Source organism: Phalaenopsis equestris, unplaced genomic scaffold (genome assembly GCF_001263595.1).
Source record: "Phalaenopsis equestris unplaced genomic scaffold, ASM126359v1 Scaffold000084, whole genome shotgun sequence".
Lineage (NCBI taxonomy): Eukaryota > Viridiplantae > Streptophyta > Magnoliopsida > Asparagales > Orchidaceae > Phalaenopsis > Phalaenopsis equestris.
The window spans coordinates 888,478-909,576 of NW_018164526.1; the positions used below are offsets into that span (position 1 = coordinate 888,478).

A 21,099-nucleotide genomic window follows, 5' to 3' on the forward strand; every position below is an offset into this window, starting at 1 on the left:
GTAGGCCTTCTTGAGCTTATCCAACTCCTCGTGGCGTCGGTTTGATGTCATTTGCATGTAAATTATGTGGTATGCATGTAAATCTCCCAAAAAAAAAGACAGGATAGATTTGAAGGAAAGCATTAGAGAAACAAAAACTCATTTTTCACAGCTTCATATAGTTCTAGGAAGTACAAAATAGGGAGGAATAACAGCACATGCATTAATTGTAAATTTCAAATAAACGATTGAGATTTTATGCGAGTTAAATATCAAGCATATTTTTAATATATTATTATACCTTAATTTTACTCTATGTTGTACTCAAAAGAATATATTTCTCATAGAAGTTGCCTAATATGAAATGTCTGATGGACATAAATATGGCAGGGAATTGCTCTGCGAGGATTGTTCATAATTGACAAGGAGGGGGTGATTCAGCACTCAACAATCAATAACTTGGCCGTAGGCCGCAGTGTTGATGAAACCATGAGGACCCTTCAGGTATTTATGTAACTTTAAATTGCACAATGCAACCATAACTATTGGTAGCCTTCAAGAATGAAATAATCAATATCTAGTTGAAGTTTTGGTTTGAGATTGTTTCAACAGGAATTTGATCAAAAATGGATTTTTATTGTCATTAATTTTGTTTTGAAATGATTGCAATACAAGATATAGCACTCATCTCAAAGCAAATCTTTCGTATCACATACAAAATACCGATTTTTTAACATTCGTGAAGTGCAATACATCTTTTCATGCATGGCATATATGTAAAAATTTAATTTTTGGTTGTTATAGATATGTAAATAGTAAGTGGTATGTTTGTAAATCTTCCTAATCTTGAGGTTTTCTTCTTAATACTGCAGGCAGTGCAATATGTGCAGGAGAACCCAGATGAGGTTTGTCCTGCTGGGTGGAAGCCTGGAGAGAAGTCCATGAAGCCTGACCCTAAGCTCAGCAAAGAATATTTTGCAGCAATTTAGGGGCCATTTTGAGCTGTAAGCTTCATATTTTGTTGGTTAGCAATAGGGTTTTGATTATCTTATGAGACTGCAGGTAGATTTACATACATACCACACAATTCTTATGCATTTATATATCGAACACCTATACTTTAATTCTTACATAGATATCTCCTTAGTTTTCACTTTTTAAAAGTTAAAATAGTGGTATTTCTGATGTGATGTGAATGATTTAGGTGGTATGATTGTAAGAAAATATAGTTTGGGTGTTAGATATGTAAATTCATAGGAATTTGGTGGTATGCATGTAAATGCGGAAAAAAATATTTTGTTATGGTAATCTTTGTTCAAAAAGAATATGGTGGGGTGGGGCATTTGTTGTGGATAAGAACTTGTAGATTATAGGATGTTTGAACATGCATACATGAAAATATGAAAGGTTATTTTTGTAAGGTATTTGTTTATATTAATTTTTTTTTTTTTGTAACTCTGAATTTTGTTAATTTTATATTTATTATTATTATTTATTATGATTAAAAATCTTCTTTCGGCAAACTAACATTCAAATAGACAGACTATGAGACGGGCCCAATGATACCAAAATTGATTCAATTCAAGTCAAGTGAAGCCCAAGTCAAGCCATTAAACTTAATTTTGAAGCTTTAAGTGCATAATAGGAAGGGAAAAGCGATTTTAAATTTGACATGCCTATGGTTAAAATGAGTGTCTCACCAAGAAGAATCAACTAGCTTAAGATCGCTCAATTCTGACATCAATAAGACACTTAAATTTCCATAGGCCATCGTTGGATCGAGGGAACCTTCCCAAGCTGGTTTGATTAAAGTGGTCTAGATTCTTTTTTTACTTGCAACCAGAGCTTTGTAAGTAGAGCTCTAGCTCTACCCATTCTTGAATGAGGGCCCTAGACCCTGAGCCATCGGAAGACTAGAGTTTAGAAAAGGACTTGAAGCCCAGTATCATTTATGCACCGATGATCATGTGAACTCCTCCCATTTGATCATTGCTGATCACCGTCAACCACCGCTCGCCGGTCATTGTCGATCAACCACCACTCGCCGGCCATCTTTGATGACCATTGACCGTCACCACCTCATTGTAGAGAAATCCTTTGCAAAGTCGCAACATGCGCTTAAGAATTTCAGCGTGTGTTGGGGAATAGCGAAGAACCTGATGAAGCAATCACTTATTACATCATATAACCGCACATCTCGAAGATAATTTAATAGTTCTAGTAATTATTCCTAACTACAGCCACTCACAACAATTGTACAACGAGCATTGTACCTTAAAGAATTGTGCAGTTCTTTCCCGCATGTAGAATAAAGAACTGTACGTGTAATCCCAAATTCGTAGTGGATTGTTTCGACTGTGCCAGCACACGTGGTTTTTTTCATGTTCTGATTTTCCACGTAAAAAATTGTAGTGTCTTTGCTTCTTTTTTTTTTTTTTTTTTTTTGTTATTTGAGTGTGTGATAGATTCTCGTACAATGCCAAGATGATAATTCATTACTCCACCACAAGATGATAATTCATTACTCCACCACGAATTCGCTAACATCCATCAATAGCATATTTAATTATTTTTAAAAATAATAAAAAACTATAAAATGATTTTAATGTTATTAAAAATAAGTATTTTTTTTTTAATTTAAAACATATAAATATACAAATAATACTAAAGACATACATTTTTAAAATACAAAAAAATAAAAAAATAACCTAAACATGCCTTTAATTTTTTTTTTTCTTAGGTTATAATTAAAAATGAAAATTCAACAATTCTTTTTTTTTTATTATTTGGGAAAAGTTGAGCCCAAAATGCAATTCGAGCAATTCAAATCCGCAACCTCATGATGTGTAACTGAACTCTCAACCATTATGAGAATGGACAGGCATATACATACATGATACCACCCAATTTGTAAGTATTTAAAAATCTACATTAAATGTTTTTTTTACATTTATACCACCCAAATCTTTCATATTAAATAAAAAATATCATTATTTTAATTAAAAAAAAAAGGTAAATTTCATTTTCATGTAAAGTGGTATATATGTAAAAATAAAATTTAAGCATTAAATCTCTAAAAACATGATAATTGATTGAATATGTATGTAAATCTTTCTAAGAAAAAAATAATCATTAATTCCCTTATTCTTATCGTAGTTATCGTTTTCAAAAAAGAAGATAATTAAAGACCTTTTAGAACATTCAATCACTATAGCCCGATAAGTAGATCAATTTCCAACAAGAAAAACCGGAGGAATGATTTGGATGTCTTGTGACAACTGATAAATAGCCGCTGCCTCTGGAGTGTCTATGGGGTGATTAATGACGATGAGGAGATGAGTCTTTCCTCGGTCTAGTTTATTGGAAGGGTGATTGTCAACTTTGATGGGCTGTCGTAGGGTGGTTGGCTTGTGTGTCTCTGTCTCATCTTGGCTTGATGGGTCCAGGCTCGGACCATTTGCACGTCTTTAGTTTTGCAGACTCTGGCTCGAATGGCTGCATTAGGTCAGCTTTGGCATTGGCTTTTGTATGGACTGTTATGTCCTGCATTGACTTTTGTATGGACTGGTCGTCCATTGAGAATAATAATCACGGTTTGGTGAAGTTGGTTGGACGATGATTTCATCGAGATGAACATAAATTGATACTGATGAGGAGATAGTTATCGAATAATGATAGTCATATAATAATAGTTGGATGATGATGGTCAAGCAATAATATCAATAGTTCGACAATAATGGTTAGCCGATGAAAGTAGCTCATGTGAGATAGTTATTAGTTTCTTAGAACCTCTTCATTTTATAAATTTACTCCTCATTCATATGAAAATTGGGGGTCTATTTACAACTTCCCTAAGTTAATTTTTATTATTTCAGTCAAAAAGTGATTTGATATAGAATTGAATTTTTTCAGATTTTCAAAATTCATGAATAAAATGTAACACACCACTAATTCGGTCGACTAAATAGACCCTAAACATTAAAATCTTTGCAAAATTAGGCGCATACCACATAATTTTAATTTATTCATAGATATGAATTTTTGCATGTGATATAAGTACAATGACTTTAAAAACTGGATCAGACCAGCTGGTTCGACCGATTCAACCGTGAACATTTAACATTTTCGGTCCAAACTAATAATCATTTCTGCACAGAACATTGATTGTACCAGTCAGAACTATAGTTGAACAAGAAAACCAATGAATTGATCCTATTTTTAAAGAACCAGCCAATTCAAATATTATTCAACTTTAACGTTTTGATTTTGATATATTAACTTGAAATAAGATATTTCAATTAAATAAAATAAAATGCATGCCTCAAATTTTTTTATTTTGAATATTTTTCAAAAGACTTAAAAATATTCTCTTAAATTAAAATTTTAATTATTAAATCAATAAAAATAACATTTTTATATTACTATTATATTATTAAAATTATATTTAAATAATGTAAATATTTATTACATCAGTATATTCAATATTGTTTTAGCCATGATTTTTTTTTTTCATAACTTTAATAAATACATGACAATCATGTGATTTGCAAGTAAATTCCACGAAAATCTTTTTAATGTATCTGAATGAATTTATAGGACCGCCGCAGAGATGCATAATGCTTTAAATGTGCCAAGACATGACCTCACCTTCCGCGACAATGGCTAACTTAACCATGGTTAACTTCCCAAAGATGGTTAATTCCATGTGTCCGAGTCAAGTTTAAATTAAATTATGGTTAACTTCCCAATGATGGTTAATTCCATGTGTCCGAGTCAAGTTTAAATTAAATTTTCGGCCCCATTTAATTTAAAAATTATATCATCAACCTTTTCGTCTTTCATTGGCGTGAGTTTTCAATTCCCACGTGCCGGAGTTGGTGGGAAAAAAAATTTATTATTTTTATAATAATAATAATTAATTATTATAAAATTTTTAATTTGATATTAAAAAGTTGGTTGTTATATAACTAAATATTAAAATTAATTGTTAGATGTGTAAATATGTAAGAATTGAATTGTTTATATGTAAATCAACTTCTTTTAACCGTCCCGTTTCGAGTCAATTTAGGATTGACGGATTAATTTTGAATTAAATGGTGAACCTAAACACAATCCAACCCAACCCAACCCAAGAATATATTCGTGTTGAGATTTTTGAGCTGAACTCGACTAAAAAATTAATTGATTGAACAAGAAACCCCAAATTTTCATATCGAATTTGGGTCCAAGCAAGCTTACTATACTACCCTAGTGTAGTTAATATTTATACCATAAGTTTATGAAATATGAAAATTTTAATTTGTTAAAATAAATAAATAAATAAATATGGAATAATAATTACACAATTACAAAATGGGAGGCCAGGGGCAAAATGGTAAAATGACATAAAGTCAAACCCACGTTTCCACTGGTTTAAAATAAATTAAATTTTAAATTTTATAAAATTGGAGCAGTTATTTAAATACCACATGATTCTTATGTATTTTATATCTAAATCATAAAGTTTTTTTCTTACCATTATATCATAAGAAATGTCATTATTTTAATTTTTAAATAGTGAAATGTAAATTTTTCATAAATAGGTCAAATGGTATAAATGTAAATAATAAATCTAAATTAGATTTCAGTACTCATTCAATTTTGAAATTACAACATTTGCCTTTTTGACTAGATTGTCAATGGGGGTTTCAATTAACATTAGCGTAATTGTGTGATTTTTGACACATGCGTAATTGTGTGATTTTTGACCGCTAGAGATTGGAAAAATTTTTCCGTGCGGACTCCTAACGTAGTTTTACGTGCGGCGCAGGGTATTTATGAGTTATTTTTAGGTTATTTTTTTGGTTATTTTTAATAATCCCGAAATAACCCAAAAATAACCCGCGGTCTTTATTTTTTGGTTATTTCTGGGTTATTTCGGGATTATTGAAAATAACTCAAAAATAACCTGAAAATAAATTAGGAATATCCTGAAGCACGAAAATTTATTCCATACAGATAACGCTGCATTTTCGTTCTTTTCACGTGTTATGATTGACTGATTTATTACTATTTGTACAACCGATACAATAAGATTGCACCGAAGGGAAAGATCCAATGATTTATTGGTTGTACTGATTTATTTTGTCCAAAAGTTTGGAGTCTTATGTCAAAACTTGTAAGTGATAAAGTCAATCATATGAATTATGAACAAATTACCCAAAATTTATTTGGGCCTATGATATGTATTTCTCTTATGCCCACTCTTATGAATTCAGTGTAAGGAAGGAACATGTGTGTTACTAATTATGTATAAGGAATGTAAAATCAAGGAATTTTCTATGCTCAAAGGCTAGTTTTAAGAAAGAGTCCAATCCAAGCACCAGGGTAAAGTTCTAGAAATCAGATAGTAGGATTGTTTGACGTGCAATGATTAGATTTGTCGCTGATCTTGAATGTAGTTGGACTGTAAATAAATTTATAGATAATCACAATCATTCATTATTCATGTCAACTGATAAACATCTGTTGAGATCACACAGAGGAATCAGCGAAGACAAAGCAGTTGTGTTGCAATCGATGACAGAAACACGAATTAAAATATTGATGCATTCTGATATCTTGCCGAGGAAGTTGGAAGAATAAAAAATCTAAATTTGATGAGTTACATATAATCATATACAAAAAGATAAAAGAGCAAGAATTGAGTATGGAGATATTAATGTTCTAATGCAATTATTCAAGGAAAGACATGCAAAAGATAATTTGTTCGCATGAGATTTTCAATTTGATGAGTCAAATAAACTGATAAATTTGTATTTGGACTGATGGCAAGGTAAGGGTTGACTGCAATTGCTTAGAAGTTGTTGTAGTTTTTTATACAAGTTACTGATTTAATAAGCACAATTTACCTTGTGCTTATTTTGTGGGAGTTAATCATCATTAGTAAAATGTTTTGTTCTAAGTAGTCTTTTTATTCAGAAGAGAAATTTGATTAGTTCACTAATTATACTATTGAAATAATAAAACAAAAAAAAAGTAATTGTAAAGTGACATAATCATTGTGTGCTTATGTTGAGTTACATGAGTTACCTTAGTACAATCAATACAATTTAATTGTATAATGAAAATAATCAGAAAATTATAGGTATGATGAAAAGCAAAAATAAAAAATTTATTATATATTTATACCCATTTTTTATTTTTAATCAGATTTTAAAGAAAACTCAAAATTGTTGCTCATATCAATACAAGTTCATACAACCAATACAACATGATTGTACAAAGAGAAATAATAAGACAATCATAGAAAAAGAAAAAAAAAATTAAAAAAATTTTCTATCTATATACCATTGTTTTAGATTTTATTCAAATTTTAAACAAACTTGACATTTATGTTTTACTTCAGTACAACCGTGTTGTATGGATTGTACTCAGTTCCCTCAGTACAACCAATACAACATGGTTGTACAAGAGAAATAATCAAACAGTCATAGGGAAAAGTAAAAAAAAAAATTTAAAATTTTTTTTATCTATATATCATTTTTTTTGTTATTCAGATTTTAAACAAAATTTGATATTGCTGTCTTACTTCATTACAATCGTGTTATATCAGTTGTACAGAGGTAACTCAGTATAACCAATACAACTTGATTATACAAGAAAAATAATCAGACAATTATATGTACGAGAAAAAAACAAAAATAAAAAAATCATTATACATATATACTCAATTTTTATTTTTTTTTTATTTTTTTTCAGATTTTAAACAAAACTCGCATTGTTGTCTTATATAAGTACGACTATATTGTATCGGGTGTACTGAGTTATCTAAGTACAAGAATTACAACTTACTTGTACATGGAAAATAAGCAGACAATTGTAGGTACGAGGAATATAAAAATTAAAAATTCACTCTATCTTTATACCCAAATTTTTTAATTTTTATTATGATTTTTAAAAAAAATTAACATTCATACCTTACTTTAGTAGAACTGTGTGTATCAGTTGTTCGAAGTTAAATCAGTACGACCAATACAACAACGTTGTATTTTTGTACAAGCAACAAAACACAAAAAAAAAAAAAAAAAAAAAAAAATTTTCAGTTTGGAAAAAATCTTCAGTTTGGAAACAAAAAAAAAAAAAAACATTAAAAAAAAATATAACGGTTGTCTCACATTTGTAAATATGTAATCAGATTTACTTACGGAAAAGACAACTATTGGATTGCACGCAACTACTGTATATTATATTTTGATTCCAACGAGATTCTCAGTCTCTTTTTCTTTGTTACACTAGGAGATAAGCAGACATGTGAAGCCCTAGATTGAGGAAATGTTGGCAAACTAAATAAAGAAACTAAACAGGAAAATGGATAAAATGTTGAAGCCTAAACTTGGAACACCAGAGGAATTTTGAGGGTAGAAAATACCGAACGATAAACCGTAAAACAAACCCTAGAGATCTTGATGCCAATATCGAAATATGAAACATCGAATAAAACCCCAACACCAAAAGTCTCGATTTCTGTATATGTTGTATTTGCTTTTTCTAGATGGGCAAGCCAGGTCGGGTTGGGGTCGGGGTCGGGTCCCCAGTTATACATGTTTTTTTCCTCTTATTTTAAGATTAAAATATATTCTACATAGTAAAATAATGATAAAAAAAACCAAATTTTTGGATTGGCTTCCACACGTAACTCTACGTACACACCATATAACTCTTCTGCATTTACATCAATTACATTTAAAATTATTATTATTATTGCAGCATTTGATGGCAGAATAATTATGAAAGTTTTTGCATAAAAATAGTATTTTTATTTTTTAAAAAATTAAGGTATGTAATGTGATATTAAAATTTGAATGTTAGATAACTAAATACAAAAATTTAAAGGTTCTAATGTAAAAATATAAACATTATATTATATTTTTATAATTTTTTATTTTTATATAATCCATTTAGTTCACTTGAGTCGATTTCGAGTTGATTGGGCGAATTCGAATTTGATGATCAACTTGTACTCAATCCAACCAAAAAAAAAAGGTAGTGTTTATATTATGTATCCAAACTTGACCCCCAAAAGTTACTTGGGCCAACTAAAATATGAATTTTGAGTCTGATTCTGTTGAATCTTGATCTGTTCGTGAATCACACCCCAAAATCGAGAGTGTGTGTGTGTGTGTGTGTGTGTGTAATAATCAATATTATTGATTAGGTCATTCTCATAAAATGATTCTCCTATAAATAAAAGAGGTGTGTGTGTGTGTAATAATCAATATTATTGATTAGGTCATTCTCATAAAATGATTCTCCTATAAATAAAAGAGGTGTGTGTGTGTGTAATAATCAATATTATTGATTAGGTCATTCTCATAAAATGATTCTCCTATAAATAAAAGAGGTGTGTGTGAGTGTGTGAGTGAGAGTGTGGACAGCGCCTGCTGCTCTAGCTAATTGTCCACCTTTTCCAAGTGTGATTTCTATGTTATGTATGGCCGGGCCTAAGGGCATATCGGGTGTGGTGGGTTTTTTTTTTTTTTTTGTCTAACCGTCGATCGTTTATCTCCCGAAGAGGAGCTTTTTTTTTTGGCAGAATGAGAGTAGGATATAAGGCAGAATAGATCACCGTAATCTGATAGTCAGCTCATTCCTTAACGACGAGCCTTCCAAAATGTTCTTATGTTATTGACAATTCTTAGCCCCTGATGAGTAATTTCAGGGGCGTCCATGAGTCTGTTGGTGATACTGAACTTCTTCCTGACAAGAGGCAAATCGATGACTTTGATGAACTCAATCAGCTTTATTTTTCGGTTCGACTAGTCTACACACGATCGACCTTCAGCCCCAATCCAAAGGGTTGCATCTACTCATGTAAGTTGGTCGTCGATCTCCTGCTAATCTACCCTCCTTAATAATACTTCTCTATCTCCCGAATCATTGGATCTTCTCGAGATTCCTATTAGCACATTCTCGATGTACATTTTGTGTCAACTTTTTAACAACTCTTAACATACACGCACATTGCCATCTTCCAAAACTTCTCTCGACAGCTTATTACTTTATTACGCATACAAACCATGACCAAGCGACATAAAATACAATATTACAAAAGGCACCTCACCCCACCGAAAGACGTAGCATTTCATTTCACTACATAACAACTCCATTAATCTAAGTTCATTAACTCATTAAACAGTAATTAACTACCACGTTAGGTAATTAATTAAACTACATGGTCCCCACCAAGCTTGTTCTTAGCCTTAGTAACAGAAGTGATGGTGATCTTGGAACCGAGCAGAAAATTGCTCACATCGGCTGTGAATGAATCGTAGCTGAGGAACAGCTCGGCGACGAGGAGTCGGGCGACGAGGACGACGAAGTTCTTGCCGGCGCACTGCTTGTTGTTGACGGTGGGGCTCTCTGTCTCGGGGCCGTTGGACCACCACACGTAGCGGAGAAGCTTAGCGCCCTCCGCGCCGACGAAGCGGTCGGGAACGAACTTGTCGGCGTCGGCTCCGAAGACGCGGGTGTCTCTGGTTGCGATTGGCTGGTAGCCGAAGAGCATTTCACCCTTGCGCACCTGGAAGAAGAAGAAGAAGAAGGTGGGGGTGGGGCTCATCTTAGTGTGGTTTCCACATGCATGCCAGATTTTGGCTAGATTTGCTCAGAGGTTATTTGCATGCATATTTTTATATTGGCTAGATTTGCTCAGAGGTTATTTGCATGCATATCATATAGTTCTTATGTATTTACATATCTAACATCTATAATTTGATATTTACACTTATCATACTTTGGTGTCTTAAATCTATGCATGCAAAGTATATTTTTTTTAACTTAAAAAGGTTTAAATTATTGTGTTTTAGATGTCATGTTGAAATTTTGAGTGGTATAAAATATAATATAAATGTTTAGGTGCTAGACATGTAAATACATAAAAGTTGTAAGGGGTTTATGCAAATGCTCCTTTTTAAAAGGCATTAAATTCAGAACCGTCATGAGTTGGCCACAAGCTCAGGATATATCTGGCAGCAATTTTTTACTCAATAGTCATAAGATTTATAGGATAAAATAGTTGGCATAGGACAGTTTGATCATAATTTTATTCAAATTAAGTTTTGAAATTTTGAAATATGATTAAAATTAAGAATACAATTAAAATAAGAATAAATATGTAAATCATGAACCTTTATTTTATCTTTCTCTTAAGCATAATTTTTAGAATTCAACAAATATAAATTATTTATTTATTACACTTTTGTCATACTAGCTCTCTCTGTTTGGGGCAGTTTATTTGGTGCCGCGACGTTTTAAAAATGCACCTATTTGAATAAAGTTCGTTTTGACAGTTTATGCGTTTTCAAAATGTTAAAATCAATGTTTACACGCCGCACCGGTGGCAGCCTTCTAGCTATATTCTAACTTTTCCAAATAAATTAAGGCTTTTCTAAAAAGATAAAAATTTTTAATAGTCGCACCTAACTTAACAGCAAATTATTTATAATAATTAATATATGTTTAAATCATGTATATTATCATATTTTAATAGTCGCACGATAATTAATATATGTTTAAATCATGTATATTATCATTTCAATTTATCTTTCATTAAAAAAAAAAAAACTTTTGGCCGATCGATCAGATTCAACCGTTGACTTTGAAGACAGTTGTCAGATCAGTCTGATTCAATTAAAATAAAAATTAAAAAAAACGTCAAAATTAATTACCTGAAACGCGGCGTCATGGCTGTGCAGCACGAAATCCTTCTTAGCATGAGCGTACTGAAACTCCACTGGCGGGTCAATCCTCAGCACCTCATACACCACCGAATTAGTTAACTCCATCTTCTCCAGCGCCGCCACTGTCAACCTCCCGTTCTCCCCAAGCTCCGCCACCGCTCCCCTGACCTCCGCCGCCAGCTTCGTGTGCAGATCATTCCCTGCTTCCGCCAACCTCTTCACAACTCCGGGGAACAGCACCTTCAATCCTCCATAACTGTTGAAACAGCTCGCAAACACAAGGTTATGACAAGCCTCCTCGCGCGACAACCCCAGCTTCTCCGCCATGTCGAGCGCCGCCGCTCCGGCGGACTCAAAGTACGCGTACATCTTCTTGTACCCCGGCTTCGCGATAATCGAAGGTAGGGCGAAAGTGTGGAGAAGAAGATCTTCCACATACTTCGGAACTTTAAACGGCGTTAAAACGTTGCTCAACAGAGGAGCGAGTTGCAGCAGCAGCCAAACTGTCACCTTTGACGGCAAAGAAGAATCCCCTGTTTTCGACGGCCGCGCGCCGAAATAAGCGTCGCTGATGAAATCGAAGGCGAGGTTATCGTTCAGAGCGTTGAAATCGGCGCGGCCTTTAGAAGCGATTTGAGATTCGATGGAGGAGAAGATTGGCGCGGCGTAGGAGGAGCGGAAGGAGGGGATAATGGCGTCCTTGCGGGAAGCGAGGAGGTTGAAGAGGAACTGTTTGATTTTGGTGTGGTTGGGTTCGGAGGGGTCGAGGTAAGAGCAGACGCGGTGGCCGCCGGTGAGGTTGGTGGAGGGCATGTACGTGCCGGTAAAAACGTCTTTTTTTTCTACTTTAGATGTGTCGAAGAGGATGGGGAAGCTTTTGGCGTCGAGAACGGCGATGACGCGGGGGGCGGAAGCCATGAAAGCCATGAAAGGACCGGGTGGGACGTTGGTGCGGAAGACGGTGGAGGAGTAAAGATTGATTTTTGAAAGAAAAAAATCATCTTTGCCTTTGAAGTAGTAGTAATCGAGGCGGTCTTTGATGGGGGAGAGGAAGGGGGTGCCGTAGCTGCCGGGGATTTCTTTTGTGGGGAGGGCGAGGAGGGGGTGCTGTTCGGATTGGTGTTCGGCGGCGGCGGCGGACGGGTGGAGGTTTGAGGTCATGATGGCTGAGGACTGAGTAACGGGTGGAGGAAGATGATGGGATTGAGTGGAAATATATAGAAAAATGGGGAGGAGGTGAGTTTTATCTATTGTATAAAATATGTGGGAAAATAACGATCACGTTTTTATATTTGTTTATTGCATTCCTGGCACGCCTCTCCTCTGTTACGATTTTAAAAAGGTAGAGTTACATGCTTGCCCTAAATTCTTATGTATTTATATATCAAAAACTTCAATTTTTATACATTCCGCCGTATGAATGAATGAAAATGTGCATTTTTTAATTTTTTTTTAAGAAAATTGAAATGGTGTTATTTTTTATGTGAAATGAGAGATTGTTAAATGTCTCTACTGAAATACATAGGATTTGATGTGTATGTATTGAATCTTGATTTGTTCGTCAATCATGTATTGATGGAACTAAGCAATGGAAATGAGAGAGAGAGAGAGAGAGAAGAGTGCCCGATAATAAACAATAATCATTTCTTTTATTCATAAAATGATCGCATATTTATTGGGGATAATGTATAATATGTAAAGTTACATATTTATCCTTGCTTTAATAAGGGTGTTATAAGATATTTTGAGTATTTTACATGTATGGGTCTATGGCTCTGCTATCTTCTGGCACGATTGACTGAGCTCGATAGGTTTCGGTTCGGAGAGGCCTGCTCGTTCAGCTGTGTTGAGTTGAGATTATTGTCAGCCCTTGATTGACTTGGCGTTGGAAGGATTGGCTCTATTGGCTAGATTTTATAGTTCGGTTGATCCAGTCTTATTGTCGACATTCGATCCTTAATGATGAGCTTCTGTTGGTTGAGTGAGGCTATGTTATCGAATAAATGGTGAATTATTGTAACCCGATATGCAGCTCACTCCCCAACATGGAGAGCCATATATATGTTTTAGACTTCCTGTAACATGATTACCCCTTGATTCCTAATAAGGAGTTTATGGGACTGTCGGCACTATTTTTGGTGTGGGGTTTGCCCGTAAGAAGCTGTCGGTCATCGGAATTGAAATCCCGTTGCCCGCTTCGTTCACACTTGGATCATTTAGACATTTTTAGTCTTGTTGACACTGGCTCGGATGACTGCATCTAATTAGCTTTTGTCTTTACTTTGGTTCAAACTGTTATGTCCGGTTAGATAAATGAGCCTCCTAATTTTTTGCTAATGGTCCCTCTTTAGTTGTACTTTTATGTTTTCTAAATTGATGGATCTTTTGGAGATTCTTGTACGCCATTTATTTCCTTATAATAAAACTAAATTAAAAAAAAAAGAGAAGGGGCATGTTTTCATGTAGATATTAATTTTATACTAGTTATATTGTATAAAGTTTCTTAATTGTTGGGTGATTTATATGCATAGCACTTAATGTACTATAATCTTTATATTTAATGCCTAAATTTTATTATTAACATCCCATTAGTTCTTGTTAGTTGATCTTGTTTGAAGTTTGACAAAATAGACTAATTATGGTCAGATATTCATCTGCACTCGTTGATGAGGAAGGGTTGAAAAGTACTACTCCTCCTTGTACACTACTTGAAAGAGAAGGACTAGGATCACGATAAGATATAAAAGATCAATTACTTGTCAAATATTTGCTATTTGTTGTTACATTCAAAGGCATTGAATTCGTTTAGGACGTAAGGTCTCGTAATGTTTATGTGCTATGCACAAATACTATTGGTATTGAGCTCTACGAAAGGATATGTATGTGTTTTCTCATAAAGTTTTTAAGTCACGACATTTGATATTATTTGTATATTCAAGAAGATAATTATTGTTATGATTTAACCTGAAAAATTATTTATTAAAATGAACAAAATTTCACCACAACAAGTTCCTATATTTTATCTAAATATCTTCAAAATTAATATAAATATTGACACGCTGCCAATAGATTTTCATCACCCGATAAGAAGAATCTCGAGGCAATCTCTTAAGTAAGAAACATTAAAACTTCAATCAAGAGTCATCAAGAGCTCTGATTTCAGCAAATTTATAGTCAAATTGGCTGGTTCGATAAGACGGACCCAATGATATCAAAATTAGTCCAATCTGAGTTAAATAAAGCTCAGATTAAGTCATTAGACCACTCTTAAAAGTTTTTCGAACATATTTAGAATGTCAAGCGAATTCCAAGTCTAGCAAGCCTATAGTCGAATCGAGCGTCTCGACGAAACGAATCCAGTGAGTCCAAGATTGTACAATTCTGACATCATTAAGACACTCAAATATTCATCAAATAGCGTTTGATCAATGGAAGCTCTCCGGACCATTCGTTCGAAGTATTTTATTTTCTTGCATTAATTGTACCCAAAACACTATAAATAAAGTCTCACTCCTCTCATGAGGAGGAGGAGAGCTTGCAGCCTAAAGAAGAGTTTGAAGTTTTGATGAATTGAAGCCCAGCATCACTTCTATCATCGTTGACCACCACAGTCCGTCGTCGACCACCGTCGACTGCTGTCGATCACTGTTGACTTCGTCTACCACTACCGACTATGGTTGACCACCACTGATCGCCGTCGACCACTACTTGCCGGCCTCCACCGATTTTCATTACCCTCCACCCTCTTCTTACAACAAGTTTATTTTGCGCTACGTTATAACTCCGAAAAGCGTTCAACTCTTTCCGAAGAGGGACTATACATGTAATATCCAGTTTATGGTGAATCTCTTTAGTTCGACTATGCCCCGTGATTTTTTCCCTTTATGAGTTTTCTACATTAAAATTTAAGGTGTCACTACTGGTTGTTTTCTTTCATCTGAGTGTGCGTTGCATTCTCGTGCAATGCTAAGACGATAATTCATTACTCAACAACCGCCACAAACTTTCTAACACGCATCAAATATCATTCTTTTTATAGAGGAATTTTATTCTAAAATAGATAAATCACCCGAACAAAAATACTTTCATAATCTACTCTACATATCTTTGAATTTGACATTTTACTCATAGCGATAGTTGTTTGGATTTTCACATGGCGAAAAATGCAATTTGTATTTTATTAAGGAGCCTAAGATCACGTTAAACCCGGCTTTATTTGTAACCTCCACATCAAGTAACGTAATATTAAAGGTCAAATTATAGAAAGGAGCACCGCATAATTTGAATTTAGGGGAAATGTTAGGAAAAAATATAGAAAGGAGTAGAAAGGTGGGAGTTTTATATAAAACACTCACATGAGGGCATTTTAATTAAAATGTTATTAAAAATAAATTATTAATATGTATTATACATTATTCTAATTAACTTAAATATTAATATATATTACATATTATTATGAATAAATTATAAATATATATTTCATTAATGAAGTTTTAGATAATATTAAATTAATCACTACATTTTTAATGTTATTTATCAACTTATAATTATCATCCTATTAAATTATATGTTATATATATCATTGTAATATTATGACTAAGAAAAGATGAATTTACTAGCTAATAAGCCCTATTAAAAGTATATGTGAAAAAAAAAAAATTAACTAAAAATAAATCAAATTTATAATACCTTTTCAACTTTTAAATATATTCATAAGATCATGTTTACAAAATTATATTACCTTCTATGACAAAGTTGAAATGACACATAAGCCCGGTGTGTATTGAAACAACTGTTGCATTGGTCGACTTCACAACTGATGTTCTTGAAATTCTATTTCAACTTCTTCTTCTTTAGTTTAATCTTAGTTTGACGTGACATCCAATGATTTTCTTCAATGATGGGAATTAGTGGTTTATAAATTGGATTTTCTTCAATTAAAATTTAAGTCATGATATGTGATTTTATTTATATATTAAAAAAAAAGAATTATTTTAATGATTTTAATATCATCTAAAAAACTATTTAAGAATATGAACTAAATATCACCATTATTTTATAAAAGGCACCTAAGATCACATTAAATACGGCTTTATTTGTAGCATACACATCAAGCTATGTAATATTAAATTTGTTAAAAGTCCGGTCTGAACTTGACCCGCCTTCATCCTGATTGACCCGAACTCGACTCATATAAACACATTTGATATGTGCATAAGCTATTTGGGTCAAATTATGCTAAGTGTTGAGTGAGTTCGAATCAAATTCAGATTGACGGACCTGATTTAGATCAATTTTAAGTTGGGTCGACACGAATATTATCCAAAATAATTAAACATGTTGATATTTTGGATCAGACCAGACCAAAAAATTGATTAGATTAACATGAACTCAAATTTTTTGAGCTAATTAATTTCGAGTCGAGCCTATGTGTAGGGTCTATATTCGACACCATCTAAAAACAATAGATAGAGTTATTAGTTGATGATAGTAAGAAATTGCTTCCTCTAAATGAATTTTATTCATTTTCTACTTATAATATTAAAAAAATTATTTTCAAAATGTATCATTTTTGGATTTTTTAATGTATCAAGCATCCAAAATATTAAATATAACATTTTAACCAACCAAATTTATACTTATAACTTTGGATATTTGGTATGTAAAATTCTTAATAATAAAATGGATAAAATTTATTTCGTCCCACGTTGCCTCATGAGAGAAAATATTTTGTCTGTCTGGACATTCTGACGACTACGTTGATTGCATCACGTCTTGTGCTTGAAGTGTGGTGTGGTCCAGACCGTCGTCTGCAAATTCGGTTATACTTACATTCACAATAGATGGTGTGGATGGTCTACATGTCAGCTCAACTGTATCCAAACCGTCGTCTGGACGTGCGATCAGCCACACATAATAATTTTTTCGTGGAACACATTCTCCTCATATATTGGAATTGAGTTAAAATTTCGTAAGAAATGTAAAATTCTGAAATTCATGATTTTAAAAAATCATAAATTTCAGAATTTATAATTATGGGAGCTAAAATTTTTTGTGAATGCTTGAATACATAAGCATTAAGCATTATTAATTATAATATTTTATTTATAAAAAAATATTTATTTCAATTTTTAAAAGTTACTGAGTCAAGGCGAATACATAGTTGGCGGTTGTAAGCGAGCAACACAGACTCATAGGCCCGCTCGGGCTCAACTCGATAAGTGGCTTATGAACTGAGCTCGACGAGCTAACAGATCATGTTAAAGCCAACCCTGACGCGACTTCATAGCTCGTGAGTCAGCTCATTTAAAAAAAGATTAATAAAAAAAATATACTTAAAATATATAAAAATTGAATTTTGACTGTATCCAAACCGTCGTCTGGACGTGCGATCAGTAATATTTTAAGTAATAAAAAAATATACTTAAAATATATAAAAATTGAATTTTTAAAATTATTAAAAAAGTTTATAGATTGTTATTTTATTTTTAATATAAGCCGGTTCCAACTCATAGACTAAAGCTCAAGCTTGAGAGTGGCTCGAGCTAGACTCCACTCATTCACATCACTAAACATATATGTTACAATATGGTACAATGCTTATGTCATTAATAACAAATAATAGAAAAAAATATTTTTTTATATTAATAATTAATAAATATAAAATAATCCAAGGGCATGTGTCATACTTTTATATTTATATCATTTTATCATATTAGTGTCCTGTTGCTCATGTCACCATGCTCATATTTGTTCTTCATATATATATATATATGTATATATTATGTAATTAAGCCATATTGGCATGCTTGGCATGCTAAAATTGGGGTTGGGTCCATGGTGGGCCCAAGATATGCCTAGGGTGGGCAAGTGTTAACCCTATGAAAAAGATATTAAAGATGTAGATAAATAGTCTTTTGAATTTAATACATAAGATTAATCTAATTAATTTATAAATTAAAATATTTATTTTAAAAGAATTAAAGCAAAGCTATTAATTCTAACAACTTTATTTTTGAAATTAGTTCAGCTCATTTATTTGTAAAAAACTCTTTTTTATTTAGCTTGTAGTGAGAAAGAAGTATTTGACTTGATTCCTAATAATACTATATACAATATTATTATATATTATAAAATATATTAAATCATATGTAATTATTGTTCAATTTATTAATGATAGTTAAACATATGAATTTATTTTGAATTATATGTTATTTATTTTAATTTTTAAATTTAATTTATTTAAAGAATACGTTTGCCCGTCCTTAAGAGAGTGACTATTTTTTGCTTCTATATGACGATGATTCATAGGTTATCGAGAAGTTCATATGATCATGCACGAATCTCACGACATTCTGGACGAAAGTTTTTTTGAAATTAAAATTCAGGATTTTCTAGGCTCTAATTTCAATATATGTGTACTTAAGCAGAGCATTTTGATAATACAAGTCTAATGTCGGTGAAAGTGATCCACGATGAGTCCAAATAAAACTAGATCAAATACTTGAAATGTTATCGAAAGCTTCGTTACGTTAATTGAAAGACAAATAATCTAAAAAATCTTCCTGTTTATAGTTAAATCAAGTGACTCAATAAGAGGAATCCAATGAAGTCGAGATTGTTCAATTCAATGTAGTTAAGATGTTGACGTGTTAAGAAAATGACACGATTAATGGGATCAGTGCGAACCGTCTGGTAGAGTGTTTGAAGTAAATGGTTGCTTTTATGTAATGGAAATATCAATTAATATGCCCTTTTTTTTCCTTTGGTAATATAGGATGTTATGTGTCAATGCAATTGCTTGATCTCCAACCCAATCTCTATTTAAATAGGCAATAATATGAAATTAATTAGAAAAGGAGTATAATAATCCATGAATTAAAATGATAAATAATTTTATTACCATCACATTATGCAAAATCTTGCATAAAAATGAATAAATTGAGAGTAATACACATAAGATGAGATATTTTTATTTGAAAAATTAAGCAATAAAAATAATCATATTAATTAATTCAATTAAATTAATTCTACCAATTTAAGTTAATCATTTTATTATAAAAATATTGATAAAATGTAATTGATATAAATTATAAAACTTGCGTAAACGAGTTGCCTTCTTTAAGTTCACATAACGAAAATGCATGAGCATTATTGAAAGCTCCAAGTTATGGTAATTGAGTCAAGCTCGAGTAATACTCGATTTGAGCTTGAGCTTTATCAGTTAATTGAGTTTGAGCTTAAACACGAGCTTAATTCTACAAGTTCGAGCTGACTCACGATCCAACTTGTTTTTTTATGAAAAAGATATAACAAAATTAATTCAAGCTACAGTTTTAACAAAATGACAAGTAAAATGAATAATTAGAAGATGAATGAAAAATTATTTTGCTATAAATATAAAATATTATTTTTAAATACTTATTTAAAAAAAATTGAAATTTTAATATATTTTGAGTATATTCAATATTAAGTTTTTTTTTTTTTTTAACAAGCTGGTTCACGTGCTAACTAGTAGAGTTGAGGCTAACGCAAGCTTGCCTTATTAGCTCATTAAGTTTAGCTCACGAGCCACTTATTGAGCCTTGGTGAGGCGGACCTTAATTTCGTCAAACTCCTTATAGGCTTTACTAATAGGGCTCAAGTAAAATTGCTCATGAAGAAATGAATTGAACCCTAAAAGGGCATTTGAGATCACTTTTGTTGATATTATTTTTAATTTTAATTTTATTTAGTTTATACTTTAATTTAAATTAAAACATATTTAGTTGTGCTAGTTATTTTTAAAATATTCAAATATATTTTTTAGGTATTTTGAGTAAAATTTATAAAAAATATATAACCAAAAATATTATTTAAATAAATAAATACATGAAAAAATAGAAAAACAAAAAATGAAACTATATGATGCTAAATGGGTCCTAATAAGTCGTTCGGGATCATTCTTATTTTTTATTTTCATTTTATTTTATTTTTTATTTTTATTAAACTAAAATATATTTGAATGATCTAATTATTTATAAAATAACACAAAACTTTTTTTAGATGTTTTGAATATTTAAGAAAATTAATTTGATGTTTAAAATAAAAAAAAATATAAATTATTCAAACTAAATATATTTAAAAAAAAATAAATGAAAAATAAAAAATAAAAAATAAAATTGATGCTATGATGTCCAAATCCATTATTTATCAACAATTACTCATTAAATATTTAAATTTAATTAATTAATTAATTAATTAATTGTAAATTATTTGTAATTGAGTTTATATATGACTTGTCCTTTCTGTTCCTGTGAATTTTTTTTTGGGATATTTACATACATTTAAAACAATTTTTATGTATTTACATGTCTAAAATCTAACTCTTAATTTTTACATATTTACCATCTCATCTATG

The 21,099-nt window shown here is 31.8% G+C and overlaps 2 protein-coding genes across 2 annotated transcripts in view; one reads left to right on the plus strand and one right to left on the minus strand.

Annotated features, from left to right (window-relative positions):
* Positions 1-1,109, plus strand: part of LOC110019891 (2-Cys peroxiredoxin BAS1, chloroplastic-like) — a gene marked incomplete in the record, with an annotated part of 35,879 nt that extends 34,770 nt beyond the window's left edge. Inside the window, 2 exon segments of the mRNA XM_020717754.1 lie at positions 370-483; positions 852-1,109. Of these exon segments, the coding sequence (XP_020573413.1) occupies positions 370-483; positions 852-968 (231 nt within the window).
* Positions 1,110-9,989: 8,880 nt separating this feature from the next.
* LOC110019894 (allene oxide synthase 2-like) lies at positions 9,990-12,889 on the minus strand. Its single transcript, XM_020717755.1, has 2 exons — positions 11,688-12,889; positions 9,990-10,540 (listed from the first exon to the last, which is right to left on the minus strand). Exons 1-2 carry the CDS (start codon positions 12,858-12,860, stop codon positions 10,184-10,186), a joined length of 1,530 nt encoding a protein of 509 aa, XP_020573414.1. The 5' UTR covers positions 12,861-12,889; the 3' UTR covers positions 9,990-10,183.
* Positions 12,890-21,099: the final 8,210 nt, after the last annotated feature.